The sequence below is a fragment of the Mercenaria mercenaria genome, chromosome 3, assembly GCF_021730395.1.
Source record: "Mercenaria mercenaria strain notata chromosome 3, MADL_Memer_1, whole genome shotgun sequence".
In the NCBI taxonomy this organism is placed as follows: domain Eukaryota; kingdom Metazoa; phylum Mollusca; class Bivalvia; order Venerida; family Veneridae; genus Mercenaria; species Mercenaria mercenaria.
This window is the reverse complement of record NC_069363.1, coordinates 75,538,152-75,555,701: the sequence shown is the minus strand read 5'-3', so window position 1 is coordinate 75,555,701 and position 17,550 is coordinate 75,538,152. Positions and strand designations below refer to the sequence as shown.

At 33.4% G+C, this 17,550-nt stretch overlaps 1 protein-coding gene across 1 annotated transcript; it reads right to left on the bottom strand.

Moving 5' to 3' along the window:
• Positions 1-7,806: 7,806 nt before the first annotated feature.
• On the bottom strand, positions 7,807-16,358 carry LOC123524364 (metallothionein 10-II-like). Its single transcript, XM_045302511.2, has 3 exons — positions 16,200-16,358; positions 8,659-8,742; positions 7,807-8,112 (listed from the first exon to the last, which is right to left on the bottom strand). The coding sequence occupies exons 1-3, from the start codon at positions 16,225-16,227 to the stop codon at positions 8,039-8,041; spliced, it is 186 nt and encodes a 61-aa protein (XP_045158446.2). The 5' UTR covers positions 16,228-16,358; the 3' UTR covers positions 7,807-8,038.
• Positions 16,359-17,550: the final 1,192 nt, after the last annotated feature.

Genomic DNA, 17,550 nt, shown 5'->3' with positions numbered 1-17,550 from the left:
ACTTTCCAATTTTAGGTGTATTTTAAGGCATCTCTACCTGGTAAGGAGTTTTTTGTGGACTAAAAACAAACGACTAACAATGATTACTAAACAACCACAAAATTAAAATTCAATTTGCAAATACAGGTGCTAGAGTAAAGAAATTTGCTTTGACGGGCGTATATTGTGACATTCTGGCACTCTTGTTAGTGTTTGGAATTATTTTTCTCCCCACTGTCATTGCAGTATTTTTGGAATTATGGGGAAATTAATTTTGGTAAATCAACAGTTACTTCCAGTCGTTTATTAACCCGGTAAGACACATACTGTACGCGGAGCTTAAATATGTAAACAAAAAATAATTTTAAACACTAAACAGGTTAGCCAATTATTAGAAAAATAAAACTTCTCCCATTTAAATTATTTTGGCACCAATTACATATGCGAGATAACAAAGTATATGTAAATTTCTTTTGCCAAACCACAAACCTATACTTAAACACCCTTACAATTTTCCGGGCTGAACTACTATTAACGAACAATACGGCTCAAACTCTATAAAACAGTTTGAAATTATTAAGATATGCTAATGTGAATAGGTGTCCGCAACTAGTGAATTTATTAATACAGCTGCAAGGCCACACCAAACTGATTACTTGGTCAACGGATTTCCCGCTCCATTTTTTTCCAAAATCAAAAACAAATATTTTTTTTGAAAATCAGCTTCCGCTCGCTTCAGTTTTTGCAGACTGATTTCAAAATTTCAGAGCGGGCGTTTTTCACTGTTTAGGGGCCTTATTATCACTGTGAAGCGACAGTAATTCATAAAATTTAATACTTTTAATCATAATTGTCCATTAAAACACCAGAAGAACATGTTTGAGGCTCTGTGTTGCCCCAGTTTGCAAAACTGACAGCCGAAATGACAGTTAGATTGTTTAAATAAATCTTTGAAAGATCATCAGAAAGAGTTTCCGCAGAACATTTTTTCCTCAAGATGAACATCAATATCTTATTATTTAAAACAGTGTCATTTAATAATGGCTGGTGATTAAAACAACGTTTTGCTGCAATCCTTAAAATTATACACACATATCAGCAGTAATTTGGTAGTACTTAAATGATTAGGCGGTATAATTCAGTTGGGACTTCACATACAGTGTTACATCATAAATAATATATTGTTTAAATAACTTTGATTTTAAGGACTGGAACATTGCTTCTATCAGCTATGTAAAATGAACACAATTTTCATGCGGAGAAGGGGTACGCACATGGAACTTTATTAGGGCAAAGGAATCCTAAAGAGCTTACAAACTCACAATCCAAGAAAACAAAAGGCTTACTTTTTTATTTTTCAAGTAGAGTTGAAAAACAAGAATATTACATAACTGTTTAAAGATCCTTTTTCAGATTTGTTTAATGGGTACCATCAGATCTATTTATCAAAAAGAAACTGAAGATGATAATGCATTTATTGTTAAGACTTGCATCATCAAAAGTAATAAAATGCCGGTGCTAGTGGGCCTGGGCAGTGTTACATATTCCATTACTGCTCATGAACAGACTCAATAAAACCGAGTTGCAATTTTCACTGTTTGCTTTGTTCTCGGTGCTTCCGAGGGATCTACTTTCCAGATTTTATTTCTTTATCTGCCAAAGTTATATGTTAAATCAAAGAACAACAGAAAGTGTAAAATTTGTCATTGAATTTACAAGTGAATTTGGCAATCAGTGGATGATGGATTTCCTGGTATCTTGTGAAATTGCATCGAAAGTTGACAGACACTATGATATATAGGACATGAGTATACCTAATATACTAGTGAGGTGATTGCAGAATTTTCCATATATATAATGATTTCTGTTATACACTACATGAGAGTAACAGCTTTCTTATTCTTATGTAGTGACATAGAATCTAAGGCAAAACCCTTTATGTGGCCAGGGTACTGGCTTGCCTAGGATAAAACTTAGCAAACACATTAGTTATATACACTAGAAATACGGTCAAATTGCCAGATTTTCTTGTATCCGCCTGTTGTTCCCCCAGTTTGTTTAAATGTCTAAATGTTTGTAATGTATTTTGGGAACAGTTTGTAATTAAACCATCAACATTTAAAGATCTTCGGTTCTTTTATGTCTTTTCAAGCCATTTTGATAAGTTTTTGCAGTGCTTGTTGCTTTTTGTAACAAGGTTTTTTATTTTTTTTCTTTAAATCGCTCCTTGCCCGCTCCAAAAATAGGTGAAATCCAAAAACAAATATTTTTATTTTTATTTCGCTCGCTCGCTCCTAAATTTTTTGGAAAAAATCCGATGACCAAGAAATTAATTTGGTGTGGCCTAACAGTATTTAGTGTTTGAAATTATTTTTTGTCCAATAGCATTGCAGTACATTTCAAATTATGGGAAATTTATTTTAATAAATCAGCATTTGATTGAAGTGCGATATTAGGGGCTAAGCTTCAGCCGGAAAACCTGCTCTGCGGGAACACTTAGACAGTCACAGCGGAGAGAGAAAACCAAGGATGTGAGGAGTGTGGAAAGGTGTATAAATACTGATGAAAGTTTAAGGCGTCACATGAAAATCTTTCCCGTATGATGCTTATGGAAGTTCTACAAGTTCGGATCCATTTTTTTTTTCTTCACTGATTTTAAATTGGATTAAACTCCGAATTACAGAATAAACTTGCAACTTTTGGCAAATGTAAATCGATAGTGTCATGTGCTTTTTCTGCTCTTTGGTATGACGCGGCCAAGGATCGAACCCACGACATCGCGCACCCGAAGCGGACGCTCTACCACTAGGCTATAGACGTTGCCTTTATTTTAAGAGATCAGCGCATTTCAAGCTGATTTAAAGACACTGTTTAGAACTATTTAATGTTTGAACAATTTTAATATCATGTTTTATCTTTAGAAATATAATATTGTTGTCATGGGATTGCCATTCAATAAATAAATTTCGGTTCCGTATGCAGAACCCAGGCTTTAGTCTACGTAATGATAATACAATGTATGCCTTTCTGCCGGTTTATCAAATGTGCATAATCACCTTAAGTGATAATGCCCTTTTATGTATAAGGTTGGATTGTATTTGATATTTGAAGGAAACTTCCATTTGCTGAAATAAGATTTAAAATATCTTACAGTTATAATATTTAGTTAAAGTACTAACTATCCGTGTTTTATGCACTTTGGGATGGATATAGTTATAAACAAAATAACAATACAATAATTATTCCAATCCTTTATTTGCTTTTAAACTTTGTGTGCAGGATTTTTATGCGAATTTGTCTTGTTATCTTAAAATAATGTTTTTCCTAAGATGCAATCAATTTGAACACAGTGTCCTTATGCCACACTATACACAAAGATTAATGTTAGCCTAACATGAGCTCAGCCATTGCTATATGATTTGGCAGATCTATTTTAACTGGTCTACAGCCTCGCGGTAAATGGTTTGAACTGCTGATTGTATGTATAGACGACATTTGTTGTTGAACAACGTAGCTTGACTGCCTAAGAAACAGCTTTTAGGAAGCATAACTGCACTATGGTAATTAGGAGTGTGGATGTTCTCCAACAAAGTCGTCAGTGTGGACGTTCTCATTTTAATAATGTTGTTTGTTTTGCATAAAATATCGTCAGATATCCTTGTAAATTGCAAAATAAAACAATGGTTGACTATTATGCTAGTCACTGATATTATATGAGCGTCAAATCTGTCCTCATTTCACGAAAATACGGTCAAAACTCACTTTCTTAGACAAAAGTGTGGTACAGCTCATACCCTCTTTGCCAACTGTTCGCGTTTTCGAGCAAAAACCAAGCTATACATACAATATGGAACACTATCGCAGAATAGTATACTCCAGGCCGGGTACGGTGCTCTTTATCCCGAGGCGAAAGCTGCAGTAATAAAAAAGTTACAAGACTTTTCTTACCTTAATCGACGTAAATTTGTGTGTGGTCAGCTCATTTGCGCTGCTTTTTTATGACGTTGCATTCTTGGTTTCCCCACCGTTTAGTCTGTCTGAGCATTTCAATGTGTTATACATTGGCTACGGAAACACGTTTCCTTCTGTCCTAGTTAAAATTGGGTAGTTTTTTTTTTGTGGTCGGCTCGTATTCCGTTTGAGAAATATACAATCGAATTTGTTCTTCCTAAGAACATGTAGAGGCTTGAACTGTATTGTTTAATATACAGATTCGATTGCGGCATGCATCTTAACTGATATGACGGCATCTCGTATAATATGTGTACATATTTGAACAATTGTACATGATGTCGTATGTTTGCTTTTCTATTATCAGAATGTTAATTTGGTGTTTACTGTTTTATGGTATCAGTAAGGTACTTTTGTACTCTCTAATAACTTATGTGTATAGTTAGTAATTTTTCCCTTTGCAGCCATCGCTGGTGATAATTGTTCTTTCACTGGATTTTGTTTAATGTATTTTGTTTGTTCCTTTGCAGTTTTCGCAGGGGCAAATGAAATTAGGTTATTTTCAATATACATGTTTAGCTGTTTGTATAGTATGTGCATTTTAAACATTATCTCGCCTTGTCAATTGCCATAGGAAATCTTTAAATCAAGTCGCGGCCTTTTCCTAGTTTTCATTTATACTGATAAATAAGTTGCAGCGGGTATGACAGACGTATATGGTCGGACGCTAACTCATGTGCCAACGAAATGATAATACATTTTGTAATTTTATTGTTTTCTCTTAATAATGGCTGATGATTTTGCGTCTGGCTTATGGCTGCTGTCATTCCCTGTTATATACGGTCCATTGAAAATACCTATATACGCCTTAAAAGATTTGAGAGAATAAAGTTCCAAAAAAGCGTTTTGTTCCAACTTGAGATGGAATAATGACTTTTTCACTTGTGATGTGTTATTAATTATTTGTAATTTATTGAGATGCTAATTTTTTCGTCAATTGCTATGCCCATTAATTGTAACATATCAAAATAAGATAGACATTTTCGGGTTTGCAGTAAAACTGTATATTTTGCACGTATAAGGAAACAATTTCTACATTATCATTATGTAAATACTTATCACTCTGATACGGGATAATTTATGTTGTTTTTTTTTTCAGTGAACATGGTGATTTATCATTGCACAAAATAGGAAGAATTTAATCTAATAAAATATGATAAAACGAAGGACCCACTTAAGCTTTGGGGCTAGACATGACGTACAAAATCTGGGTACTTTTATTTCACCGTAATGATACTGTATACATATATATGTTTATGGATATTATGACTCAAGTCATATACAAGAGGGATATGTTTACCTTTTAGTTAATAAGTATAAAACAAGCAGCTAACGCCTGACAGTGTTTTGGCCGGGTTGTCCGAATTAGGTGATAATGAGTTAAAGTTCTAATAAAGGCATACAATAAATAACCCCCAAACTAATAAGCACTATTGAAGGAAAAAGGGGGAAAAAGAAATGGACAGGTAGAAAATGAAATTAAAGAAATACATTGGTGTAACAAAATCAAAGTAAGAAAAACACCATTTTGAATGTTTATATACCTATAACCTTGACCTTTGACCCCGAAATCAGTAAGGGTCATGTACACATCATGACCAACATACGTATGAAGTTTCAAGGTCTTTAGTGAAATACTTGTCCAGATATTGAGCGGAAACCACTTTCAATGTTCAGGTCCCTGTGGCCTTGACCTTTAACCCAGCGACTCCGAAATCAACAGGGGTCATGTACACATGAAGACCAACATACCTTAAGTTTCAAGGTCCTAGGTGAAGTAGATGTTGAGAAATTTAAAGATTGACCGATCGATTTTAGAAATTTAGCAGGGTAAATGTTAAATATACACCAACGTATAAAAAAGTTACAAAGAACCAAACATGTTCTCTAAAGGTGACTGACCTTGGAGCTAGGAGTCTAGGTCTTGATACAATACATCAACTCATTATGGGGAACATTTGTGCAAAGTAATTTTAAAATCCCTTGATAAACGACAGTTATAGACCGGACAAGAAACAGACCATGTTCAACTTTGCCTTCTAAGTGTGACCTTGACACTGGAGCTAGGGGTCCGGGTCTTGTGCAAGACACAAACTTATTATAGCGAACATTTGTGCTAAGTGGTTGAAAAAAAACCCCTCGATGAATGGCAGAGTTATTGACCAGACAAGAAACAGACTATGTTATCCTTTCACTTCTATGACGTCGACTTGGAGCTAAGGGTCTGTGTCTTGCGCATGGCACAACGTCTCATTATTGGGAACACTTTTTGCCAATTAATTCTATGGACATTAACACGAAACAGACCCTGTTAACCTTTGACCTCTAAGTGTCACCTTGACCTGGAAGCTAAGGTCCTGGACCTTGCGCATGACAAGTCGTCTCATTATGGGGAATATTTATGCCACGTTTTTTCAAAATCCGACCATGGATGGCAGAGTTATGGACCGGGCACCTAGTGACGGATGGACGGGCGGGCGAAAGAACGCATCCTATTTCCATGTCCACATATACATATAACTTCTAGCTTATCTTAAACCGTTTATGCAGGTGAGCTAAATTTTAGAAAGAATTTTGAGTAAACAAGTGTAAGGTTTTCTAAATGATTTGGGAATAGGAAAATATTAGTTGCAACAAAGTTATAGATATGTTTTTCAACCTTAAATGTTTTCAGTGTATTGTTAGGCTGAAAGGTATCTGGTAATTACACAGAAAAAAAATCAAGTTTTATTTTCACTGTATGTCAATGTACAAAGTTTAAAGCCATTGATAGATATAAAATAATAAAATTGTTTTACATGCAAAACATTATAATTCGTCACTCGTGAACACCAATTATCGCGTAGAAAAAAATGCATCTGGTGCTCACTCGGTAAAAAAAATATTTCGATCTTGCACTATAACAAAGAAATACACATGTATACTCATTATATTATATAGTTAACAATTTCCAGTACCCGTGCAATAAAAATGCAGAGGGCCTTACTGCAGTACTTTTTGCGCAAGACCAGTTCACGTGCAATAAACTTGGGAGGGCCTTATTGCAGTACATTTTGCTCAGAGACCTGTACACGTGCAATATACTAGAAGAGGGCCTTACTGCAGTACTTTTTACGTGTGTCTTTGTGTACGGTGCATCTATTGCAAACAGGGTTGTCACTTAGCTGAGAAAAAAATTCCCCGACTTTCCCCTGACTAAACCATACTTTTCACTGGCCAATACCACCATATTTTTGGCCTCCTCCTCTACAGTCATCCAATCCACCCTTTTATAAAATATCATTTTTCCCTGACGTTTCTAAAATTATATTTTTTTCAATGACCATTATCAAGATTTCCCTGTCAATTCACTTACCTTGAAAAAAATATTTTTCCCTGTCTTTTCAAAGTAAGTGGCAACCCTAGAAAATGGCTTTGTCACTCTCTTGATATCTTGTGATGACACTCTCTAGTTTAAACAGTGCATCATTGTCTAAAATGACACAAACGCAAAGGCATGGTATTGGTATTTAAAATGGATCATTGAAACACACCTGTATACAGGGATTGACCCTTATCAAGCTGGGCACGATTGATTCTGCCTGTGCGACCAGTGCAGATCGTGATCAGACTGCACATTTGTGCATTCTGATCATGGTCTGCACTGTTCGCCATTCAGTCAGTAACTTTTTTGATTAGCATCCCTTTTAACAGTTAATGATACTGTTCAAATTGAAAGATGGACAAGTTTAATTTAGAAATTTAGCAGGGTAAGTATCAGAAGATGCAGCATATGACTAGCACAAGACTATGTGTATACACAAAACTGAACACAATATTATTAAATTCATTTTATTTGTACTCTGTCAAATTATTTCAACGAATGTCACGCGGTTTTAAGAAATGAAATGAGACAAGTGTCTCTTTCAACAGTCTTTTGATAAAAGTTGTGAAACCGCCATCTCTGATCTGATGATTTACAGCGGTGCATGGAGTATCTTGGCAAGTGGCAACGTGATTTCATGGCATGTGCTCGCACGAACCGCTCAAACCGCGTGACTTCTTCCCATCACTTACACGAACAGCCACTATCACAGTGGCACGTGCTTGGTCCCGTGCATCCTTTCCCGCATACGCACGAATCTAAAAATTGAAATTATAGATTAAAACTAAACTGATATCAACTAATTCTATATAATAATCGTACAATAGCGTTATATATTTATCTATCATGTATAACAATGTTATATTTATCTAAAAATGACATAGTTCACGTGAATTGATAATCCGTATTATAGCTTGTCCAGTTTAAGAAAAATATAAAGTAGAAATACATTTTAATAAATTTAAACACGACGACAAGGTAATATTTCCCGATCAATAATTTCACGAGGGCAACGCCCGTGGGAATTCCCACGTAATGTGCAATCACCACTCGGATTGTTTAAATACATTTAAGCACGTCTCTGTCTTATATTATACGTTATGTTTAGATTACTAATTCATGTACATCAGAAGGAAAGTAAAATAGCAGACCAAATATTGTAGCCTAGTAGACAGGCGTTACATCGTCATATTCGTGTATTTTACTGTATATAAAAATGTATATAAAAAGGAAGACAACCCAGGAAGTATTCTTTTTCGTTTCAGTCTTAACTCTTAAAAAATGTGGTTATATGATATACATACCCCCGCATTTGCAAACAACTTTACATCCGGAACACTTGCAGTCAGCACCACACTTGCAATTGGAACCACACCTGCAGCTTCCCGCTGTAACATTATAAATGATACAATGTAGAAAATGTAAACACTTAAATAATATATATATATAATTATAATATATAAAACAAAAACTGTATGCAGAATTTATCTGTACTACCATAAAACCCAAGTACTTGTACAGAATATTTCGATTCAAGTTCTGAGAAGCAACCGACTGCTAAATACACATGACGGTGAACGTCGGAATTAATTTCAATTATTTTCAAAACAGTTGGAAACGTATACAATATGAAAAAATAAATTATTAATATCAATTTTGGTAAAGTTGAAATTATACAAGGAAGATCAAATGCACAGCTATAATCCTATTTTACATAACATTTTTGTGTGACTTACACCTTTGGAATTACAGCCTACTAGGATGTTTGCATTTAAGTAACTTAGCCGTATTCTTTTATTGTAAGATAATTGGTAAGTTCAAACATTTTGTTAATTGTTTAAACCGTACAGTTTAATTTTGGTTGGTACCTATGTTAGCTAAAATACACTATTGCATGTACATGAGGAAGAATTGACCTCATGACCGATATTGCAGTGGACGGATTACACCAAACCGGAAGTGACTACTCAGTGTTACATGTGAAGTAGTCCAAAATGTAGTTCCATGCTATGGATGAAATCTGGTATAATGAGTGACATGAGGAGGTGACAGTTAAATTTTTGTCTTATGTTTATTGCTTATAGTATTGAGAATAGATCTAGACCATTTTCATTGTAAATTTCTTGGAATAAGTTTTATTCTTTGCGAAAAATGTCTACCTACGCGTAACTGCTAAACGGCTGTTTTCATGGGGGCATTTTTAGAGGGTGATGTTTCTCAGAACAGATTATTTTTCTTATATTCAACATAACATGTCAATATTTTTCTATTTTTGATAAGAAGACATGTTATACTAAATGACCATATATGGTTTTCATATCATTGAAATGCTCTAAAGTGCTGAAAATGAGGTCTGAATGTTTTGTTATTAATATGAAATAAATAAGGACTTGAATTGGTAGAGTGTAACCTATAAATCGTTATCAGGGGAGACAACAGCTATTTGGTATTGGTAACAGGTGACCGGTATTGCGATGTCTATATCTACTGCCTCCGGGTATTGTCACCTGGATGTTTATTTCAATATCAAGTGTAATAAAAGAGGTTTTTCATAAGATAATTAAACAAGCTTAATTGAAATGTCACTGGAGTTACAAACTATGGAAAAGGGATTTTTCATTAGAAATAAAACAAGTCATTTTATCTAAAGAATGTTTAATATGTAATTTTCTGAACCATAGCATTTTTAACATGTTATTTTATAATAATTAAATTAATTTTTATATCAATATAACATATCTATCAGCAATAAAAACCATATATTCCCATAAAATTATTTTCATACATATTCTTATATAAGAAGAATGTATATTTTAACATGTTTTCGAAAAACAATGTAACAAATCGGGTGATCATTGCTATCTGTAAACCATTTAGATTCAAGTTAAAGGTAAATATCGATGAAGTATTTTAATTATTTTATTTATTTATTTATTTATTTATTTTTTCATTTTCAACCAAATTTGAAATGTAAATGACCCTTAATCTCTAGAAAAAAGGAGGTTCGTACCCATAGACACTTCCTTTTATATTTATATAGCACTAGCATTGATATTTTTACGGCGTCTCCCATCTATAAAATACGCTGTCGTTGAAAAATAAAATCTGACATATATATTAAAGAAATATGATCTGATTTTACATTGTTTTAAATAACGCTGTCTTTAAGTATAATATGTGTAAAAGACCTAGTACCCCCCCCCCCCCCCCCCCACCCCCCACCCCACACAAAAAAGAAAAGATCGAACCATGTTTTATACGATTTTATAACTTTTACGGCCATAACACATTCTTGTCAAAAAAACAAGAAAAAAACACAAAGACAAATATCCAATAGGGAAGTCACAAAATACAAATAAACTTGACTAATATATTTTAAAATTGTCTGATTGATATGAATTATACCTGCTGCCACTACCACGTCCATTCTTATGTCACAAAAATACAAACGTACGTAAGTTATTATTTTTTTTTTTTTTTTTTCCCTTTAAAACAGCTGTTTACAATTTATAATTACACAGGTGTAGGTTTTGAATTATTTTATTCTGAAATGGTTGAACATCACACGTATATCAATTCAGTAATTCTTAAAATATTGGCAAAATAGGAAGTTTGTAAAATTAAAAAAAAAAGATAGTGGCAATCAGCGTGGTACAGGTATTTTGCCGTATTCAAGCAGACATTATTCATTTTAATATAAGTACACATATTCCACCAATATATATGAAAACTGCTTGCAAAATAAAAAATATGCGAAAGATTAAAATCGCATGATAATTATACCTTGTAAATACAAAAAAAAAATACCCGTAATTCAAAACGCAATTATAGCCTTATCAGTGTTATAAACGTCTGTGTTGTTTTAATGTTCCTTATTTAGAGGTAACTGGCAAGTTTTATTACAGGTCCAATAAAAAGGATTTATGCGTGATGCATATACAATAGGATTACAGTATAGAAATTAGTTTTATGTAAAATCATCTTGAATTTAACATGTACAATAAATTATGAAAGTAAGTTCATCACGACGACATTTTTAGCGACTTAATTATTCAAAAATATTAGTAAATATACAAAAATCTGTATTTATTTTTTACGACAGATTGCATTTTAGATCAAGTTTTAGGAAGCTATTATCTTTTAATGTTTAATTGACATAATTGACACTGATATTTAAATGTATATGAAATAAGGTGAGACAACAACAAGAGCTATAAATAAAATATACTCTTTGACAACAAAGAATGCGCGTCTCTTTCTTTTTAGAACCGAAATATTAATTGCAATATTTAATTGCATTTCTTATATTGTTAATTTGTGATATTAACACAAAATGAATTACTCGCGAAGTAAAATTACATTAAATGATTAAATCATTACTTTAACGTTTTGATCACAATACCGCATGTTCACGCGGCATACTATAATATCGTCTGCTTATGACGCTACAACAACAACTTCGCGCTGAAGTTAGTTTTTCTTCGAAATTAGTGAAAATAAACCGTCTGAGACCGAATCAAATTTTTATTTCACAAAAATGAAATAAATATCTTTCAAAACATAAATTCAATGAGAGAAGGTAAGTTCTTGCACTTAAGCTTTCATATCAATGGATTTATACAAAAAAATGCTTTGAAGAAACGCATGTATGAGATTTTTGCACATTTTATACGGAAAAAAAGAAGGGAAAAAATGACGAAATGATGGCATCAAACTTCATGCGAAGAACGAATCAAAAATAAAGATAAAATTTAATTTAAAAAAAAAAAACTTTGTGATGAATCAAATGTTGAACTTTGGTAATATTTTTGCACCTAAGGTTTCTTATTTTTAGTAATTTTGTTAGTAAGTAAAATGTGTACATGCCCTTCTTATTTCTATATAGAAAATCTGACCGCTATCGATTAGTGGCCGGAGAAATATTCTTCGGTATGGTAAAAGTCAATGAACATACAATTTTGCTGTTAACCATAATTTTATTACATCACTAAATTAGTTTGTCAAAAGCTGTCAAACCTTCAACTCGCACCATAAACAAGAGCTGTCCGTAAGACAGCCAAGCTCGACTATTCGAAATATTGTCACAGAAGCAGAAAATTATTACCCAAAATGTTAAATATCAAAAGAGTTTTAAGTTCGAAAGGGGACATAATTTAACCAAAATACATATCAGAGTTATGGGACTTGATGTTATCAACTAGTTTTATAACCCCGAAGAAACATGTTAAGTTTCAGTTCAATATCTGCATTAGTTTTGGGGATAGTAACTTGCATGTAAAACTTTAACCAGAATTTTCTAAGTCCAGAAAGGGGGCATAATTTGGCCAAAATGAAGGTCAGAGTTATGGGACTTGGTGCTATCAACTAGTTTTATAACCCCGAAGACACATGTGAAGTTTCAATTTAATATCTGTAGTAGTTTTGGAGATAGTTACTTGCATGTAAAACTTTAACCAGGATTTTCTAAGTCCAAAAGGGGGTATAATTTGCCCAAAATACATGTCAGAGTTGTGGGACTTGACCCAGTGAGGTAGGTAATTGATCTAGAAAAAGAAAAAATAAGTTTCAAATCTATATGCCTTTTAGTAATAGCTGTATGTACTTGCATGCAAAACTTTAACCAGAATTTTCTAAGTCCAAAAGGGGGCATAATTTGGCCAAAATGAAGGTCAGAGTTATGGGACTTGGTGCTATCAACTAGTTTTATAACCCCGAAGACACATGTGAAGTTTCAATTCAATATCTGCATTAGTTTTTGAGACAGTAACTTGCATGTAAAACTTTAACCAGAATTTTCTAAGTCCAAAAGGGGGCATAATTTGCTCAAAATATATGTTAAAGTTATGGAACTTGACCCAGTGAGGTTGGTAATTGACCTAGAAAAAGAATAAATAAGTTTTAAAGCTATATGCCTTAAAATGATAGCTGTATGTACTTGCATGCAAAAACTTAACCAAGGTGTGACGCCGACGCCGACGCCGACGCCAGGGTGAGTAGAATAGATAGACTATTCTTTGAATAGTCGAGCTAAAAATGCGAGAAATAAATTAGCCAAAGGATAGTCAAAAATCATCTTACAATGAATTGTGTTGACAACGAAATTGTTTAATAATATAAGATTCTTTCACTGGTTGTAGGTGCAGATGGGAATATCCGGCCTCGAGAGTAACTGTTTAGGTGGTAACGAGGCTCCCTGCCGAGTTACCGCCTAAACAGTTACCCGAGAGCTGAAAGAATCTTTTTCTTGCATACCGATTTCAAGAAATAATAATAAAGATAAAATCAAACGGCTTTCTGTTTAGAACTATTTTTTATAGCAGTGTATTTAAACAAAGCGCTGGAAACCAACGTCCGTAAACAGGAAAGACTTCATAACGTTTCAAAACAAATAACAATGTTTAGTTCCGGTTTAGTTTTATCAGCTGCACCGTAACGTTATGGATTTTGATAAAATAACGTGATTTGAATCGAGAATTATAATATCAGGAACCAATAGGAACTGTCAAGGTACTGAATTTTTATTCCGTTTTTTAAATAAAATACAAATTACTACATAAATCCTCTACATATATGTAGTTCGTAATGCGTCATTTAAAGCACGAGAGTCATCTTACACCCCGGGATGTAAGGTGGATTTTTCCAGCACCGGTAAAATACCGGAAATCCCCGTCTGGTATGCAAGAATATGTGAAATATGCGCAGCATCGCTTCCAGGTAAACTGGTTTTACAGAAGATATACCAGTAAATATGAATTATCACTACACGGTCGATCAATCCCTTTCGGCGACTCATGATTCATGTTTAATGGATGAACGTCATGATAAAATTAATGAAGTAAAACAGAATCTTGTCATATTTACATAAATATAACGAAAATACATTCATTATCTTATTACCTGCGGCCTGAACGCAGGCATATTGGAATGCAACAAGTAGTGTAGCACATGGGGAATGGGTGATATCACGTGATTTTTTAACGATATGTGATTGGTTTTTCGCATTTATGGAACGCCGTTTTCGCAATATAGCTGTCAAGCTATATGATATATAGAGAAATGCTTCTGATCTGTATTCCTCATTCATTATTTCATATAATTTATTCAAACTTTCAGCAATGATCAATATTGATACTTAATTGTGCATAAGAGACTTTTTAAATGCTCTTTAATATCCTGGATTATGGTTCTGTGTTGTTTTGCTCTATATGTCAAATAGTGAATTTTTTAAGGCATGAATCACATTTGTGATAACTCTAGTAAAGTGTTTCAATATTCAAGGAATGTGACCAGTTGAGCTAAAAGCTGTGTTATACATGAAAGGAAAATATAGTTATTTTTGCTAAAAACAATGACTTTCAGAATTAAGAAATACCAAAGAGCTATAAAAATAAATTTAGATTAGATTAAAAATAGATTATCTCCTGTTGCGATTCTGTGTATTTCATACTTCTTTGGAAATACATATTTCATAGATCTACTTGTAAAACATGTAGAATGGAGTAATATTTTCTACATTAAAGCGTAATGGTATGAAAAAAAAAAACACAAAAAAACCAAGCTCGCTATTTATCCATAAGTTACTTTTAGACTGTGGTCACACAAACATCGGTAACAATTTCTATTTCTGGTCTGTATAACTTCTGGCCGCAGGAAATCTTTCGACTTGTTTATAATCTCGATAGTGTTGCCTGGTTTCCTAATAAGCATGTGAGCCTAGTTTACCGATCGATTGTGTATATGTAATTATTCTTTCATAATACACATACCGTGTTTGAAATCTTCAAAAGTTTTAATTAAACCCGATAAATCTTCGCACATATTTTTATAATTAAATATAATTATGTTTCTTTGTTCAGCCTCAAAGTAGGTATTAAAATAATCTGACATATCATCATTTAATCATGTCAACAGATTTTGTTTATTTGTTTTGGGTTTAACGCCGTTTTTCAACAGTATTTCAGTTATGTAACGGCGGGCAGTTAACCTAACCAGTGTTCCTGGATTCTGTACCAGTACAAACCTGTTCTCCGCAAGTAACTGCCAACTTCCCCATAGGAATCAGAGGTGGAATAACACACGCCCTGCCCGAGGATCGAACTCGCGACCCCGCGATCCGTAGACCGACGCTCTACCTACTGAGCTAATTTGTTTGTTTTGTTTGTTTTGGGTTTAACGCCGTTTTTCAACAGTATTTCAGTCATGTAACGGTGGGCAGTTAACATAACCAGTATTCCTGGATTCTGTACCAGTACAAACCTGTTCTCCGCAAGTAACTGCCAACCTCCCCACATGAATCAGAGGTGGAGGACTAATGATTTCAGACACAATGTCGTTTATCAAATAGTCACGGAGAACATACGCCCCGCCCGCCTACTGAGCTAAGCGGGCGGGCATGTCAACAGATGTTGGTAACATAGCATGTATAGTCAACATTAATAAAACATTAAAACTTAAGTGTTGAACAAATTTAATAACTAAAATTATATCGCTTTTCTTTCTAATTTTTGACTTTCAAAAAAAAACAACAAATACGTGTACACTATACTACATGCCGTTTATGAATATTTACATTTTAGAAAATTTAGAAGCGTCCAGTTTCAATAAAGTTTAAATATCGTACTCTCATCAAAAGAATAAAATTACGTAGTTATATAAAAATATACACTTATTACGCATATATATATATATATATATATATATATATATATATATATATATATATATATATATATATATATATATATTAGCTATAATAAAAAACATAACACTTGCGACACAATAATCAATAATTAATATATATCTATACAAAGCATGGAATGTATCTATCAAATATTACAAGACTTACTTTCGGCACAATTGCATGGATCGCCCATTTTTTCTCTTGTTCAGTTTAGCGCCAAGTTTTACCAAACGAATTTGACGATGTCCTCGTGATGAATGAAATTATACACGTCTCGCTTGCTGATATTTTGCACACGGCGGGAAAAAGCTAAGAGCTGTGTGCAAAATCGATTTGACCTTTGTACAACGTATTGTCCAATTTATTTGACCTGTCAAAAAATGGACCCGGCTTTTATTATATTCTGTTCGAGCCTATATAAGATTAACATGAAAGCCGGGACCATGTTTTGACAGGTCAATTAAATAGCACAACGTTCTTTGACCCCATTGACAATAAGCTTTTAAAAGGTTATTACATTCGTACTACAATCTACAGGTATTGAGGCCTCAAGTTTAATAACATGTTTAAATAATGTGCACTGATTTTCATGTTTTCTTTTCACATGTCAAATGTTCTTGACAATATTCAGAATTCAAAATAAAAACCTTCGCATTTCACAGTACATCTCAAATCACTAGATTATTATTTAAATTTAATCTGAATAAAATTGAAAAGATTTAAATACTTTTATTTCTATATATATGTAAAATGTTTAAAATTGTTGACATGCACCAAACTGAAGTTCAAAATTAGAACACAATTTTCTTATTTTAAACATGGTAAAATGATAATTTGTTCCTTAATTATTTATTTATGAACAAAAACATTTTGCAACAAAAAGTATAATAAATAGTACAATTCAGTTCTTAAAGTAATTAATATAGGATACCGCAGAGTTGTTAAATGAAACTTTGATAAAAAAAAAGAACACTGTTTCTGTTTCTAACCACTTTTGACACAGCTACCTCGATAGCCTAGTGGTAGAGCGTCCGCTTCGAGTGTGGAAGATCGTGCATGTGTTCGATCCCCGGCCGCATCATACCAAAGACGTGGAAAACGGTAGCAGTAGCTCCCTTGATTGACGCTCAGCATTAAAAGGGAAACAGGCTTCCCTTCTCTCATACTCCAGTGGTGATGGATCCCACCAGGAAGGAGGTGTCGAGAGTGAGTAATATAAGTAGTAGAACTTGCTTCACAATCGACATAAAATAAACTAGTGTAAACTAAACAGTTATATGGCGAATCGACTTTACATTAAACAAAACGACTCTATTTACATATTTTCAAAATATAATAAAAACAATTATATAACGCATTAAAAGATTTGAGCAAATAAATTTGAGATGCAGTTATTATCTTTTTCTTTTTGGTACTTTATGGTTCTTTCTTGTTTTTTAGTTTTTAAGCACGAAGTTCTCATGAGTTAGCGCGGGCTATAGTTCATTGAGGTTTACTACACAAAGCGATAACACGC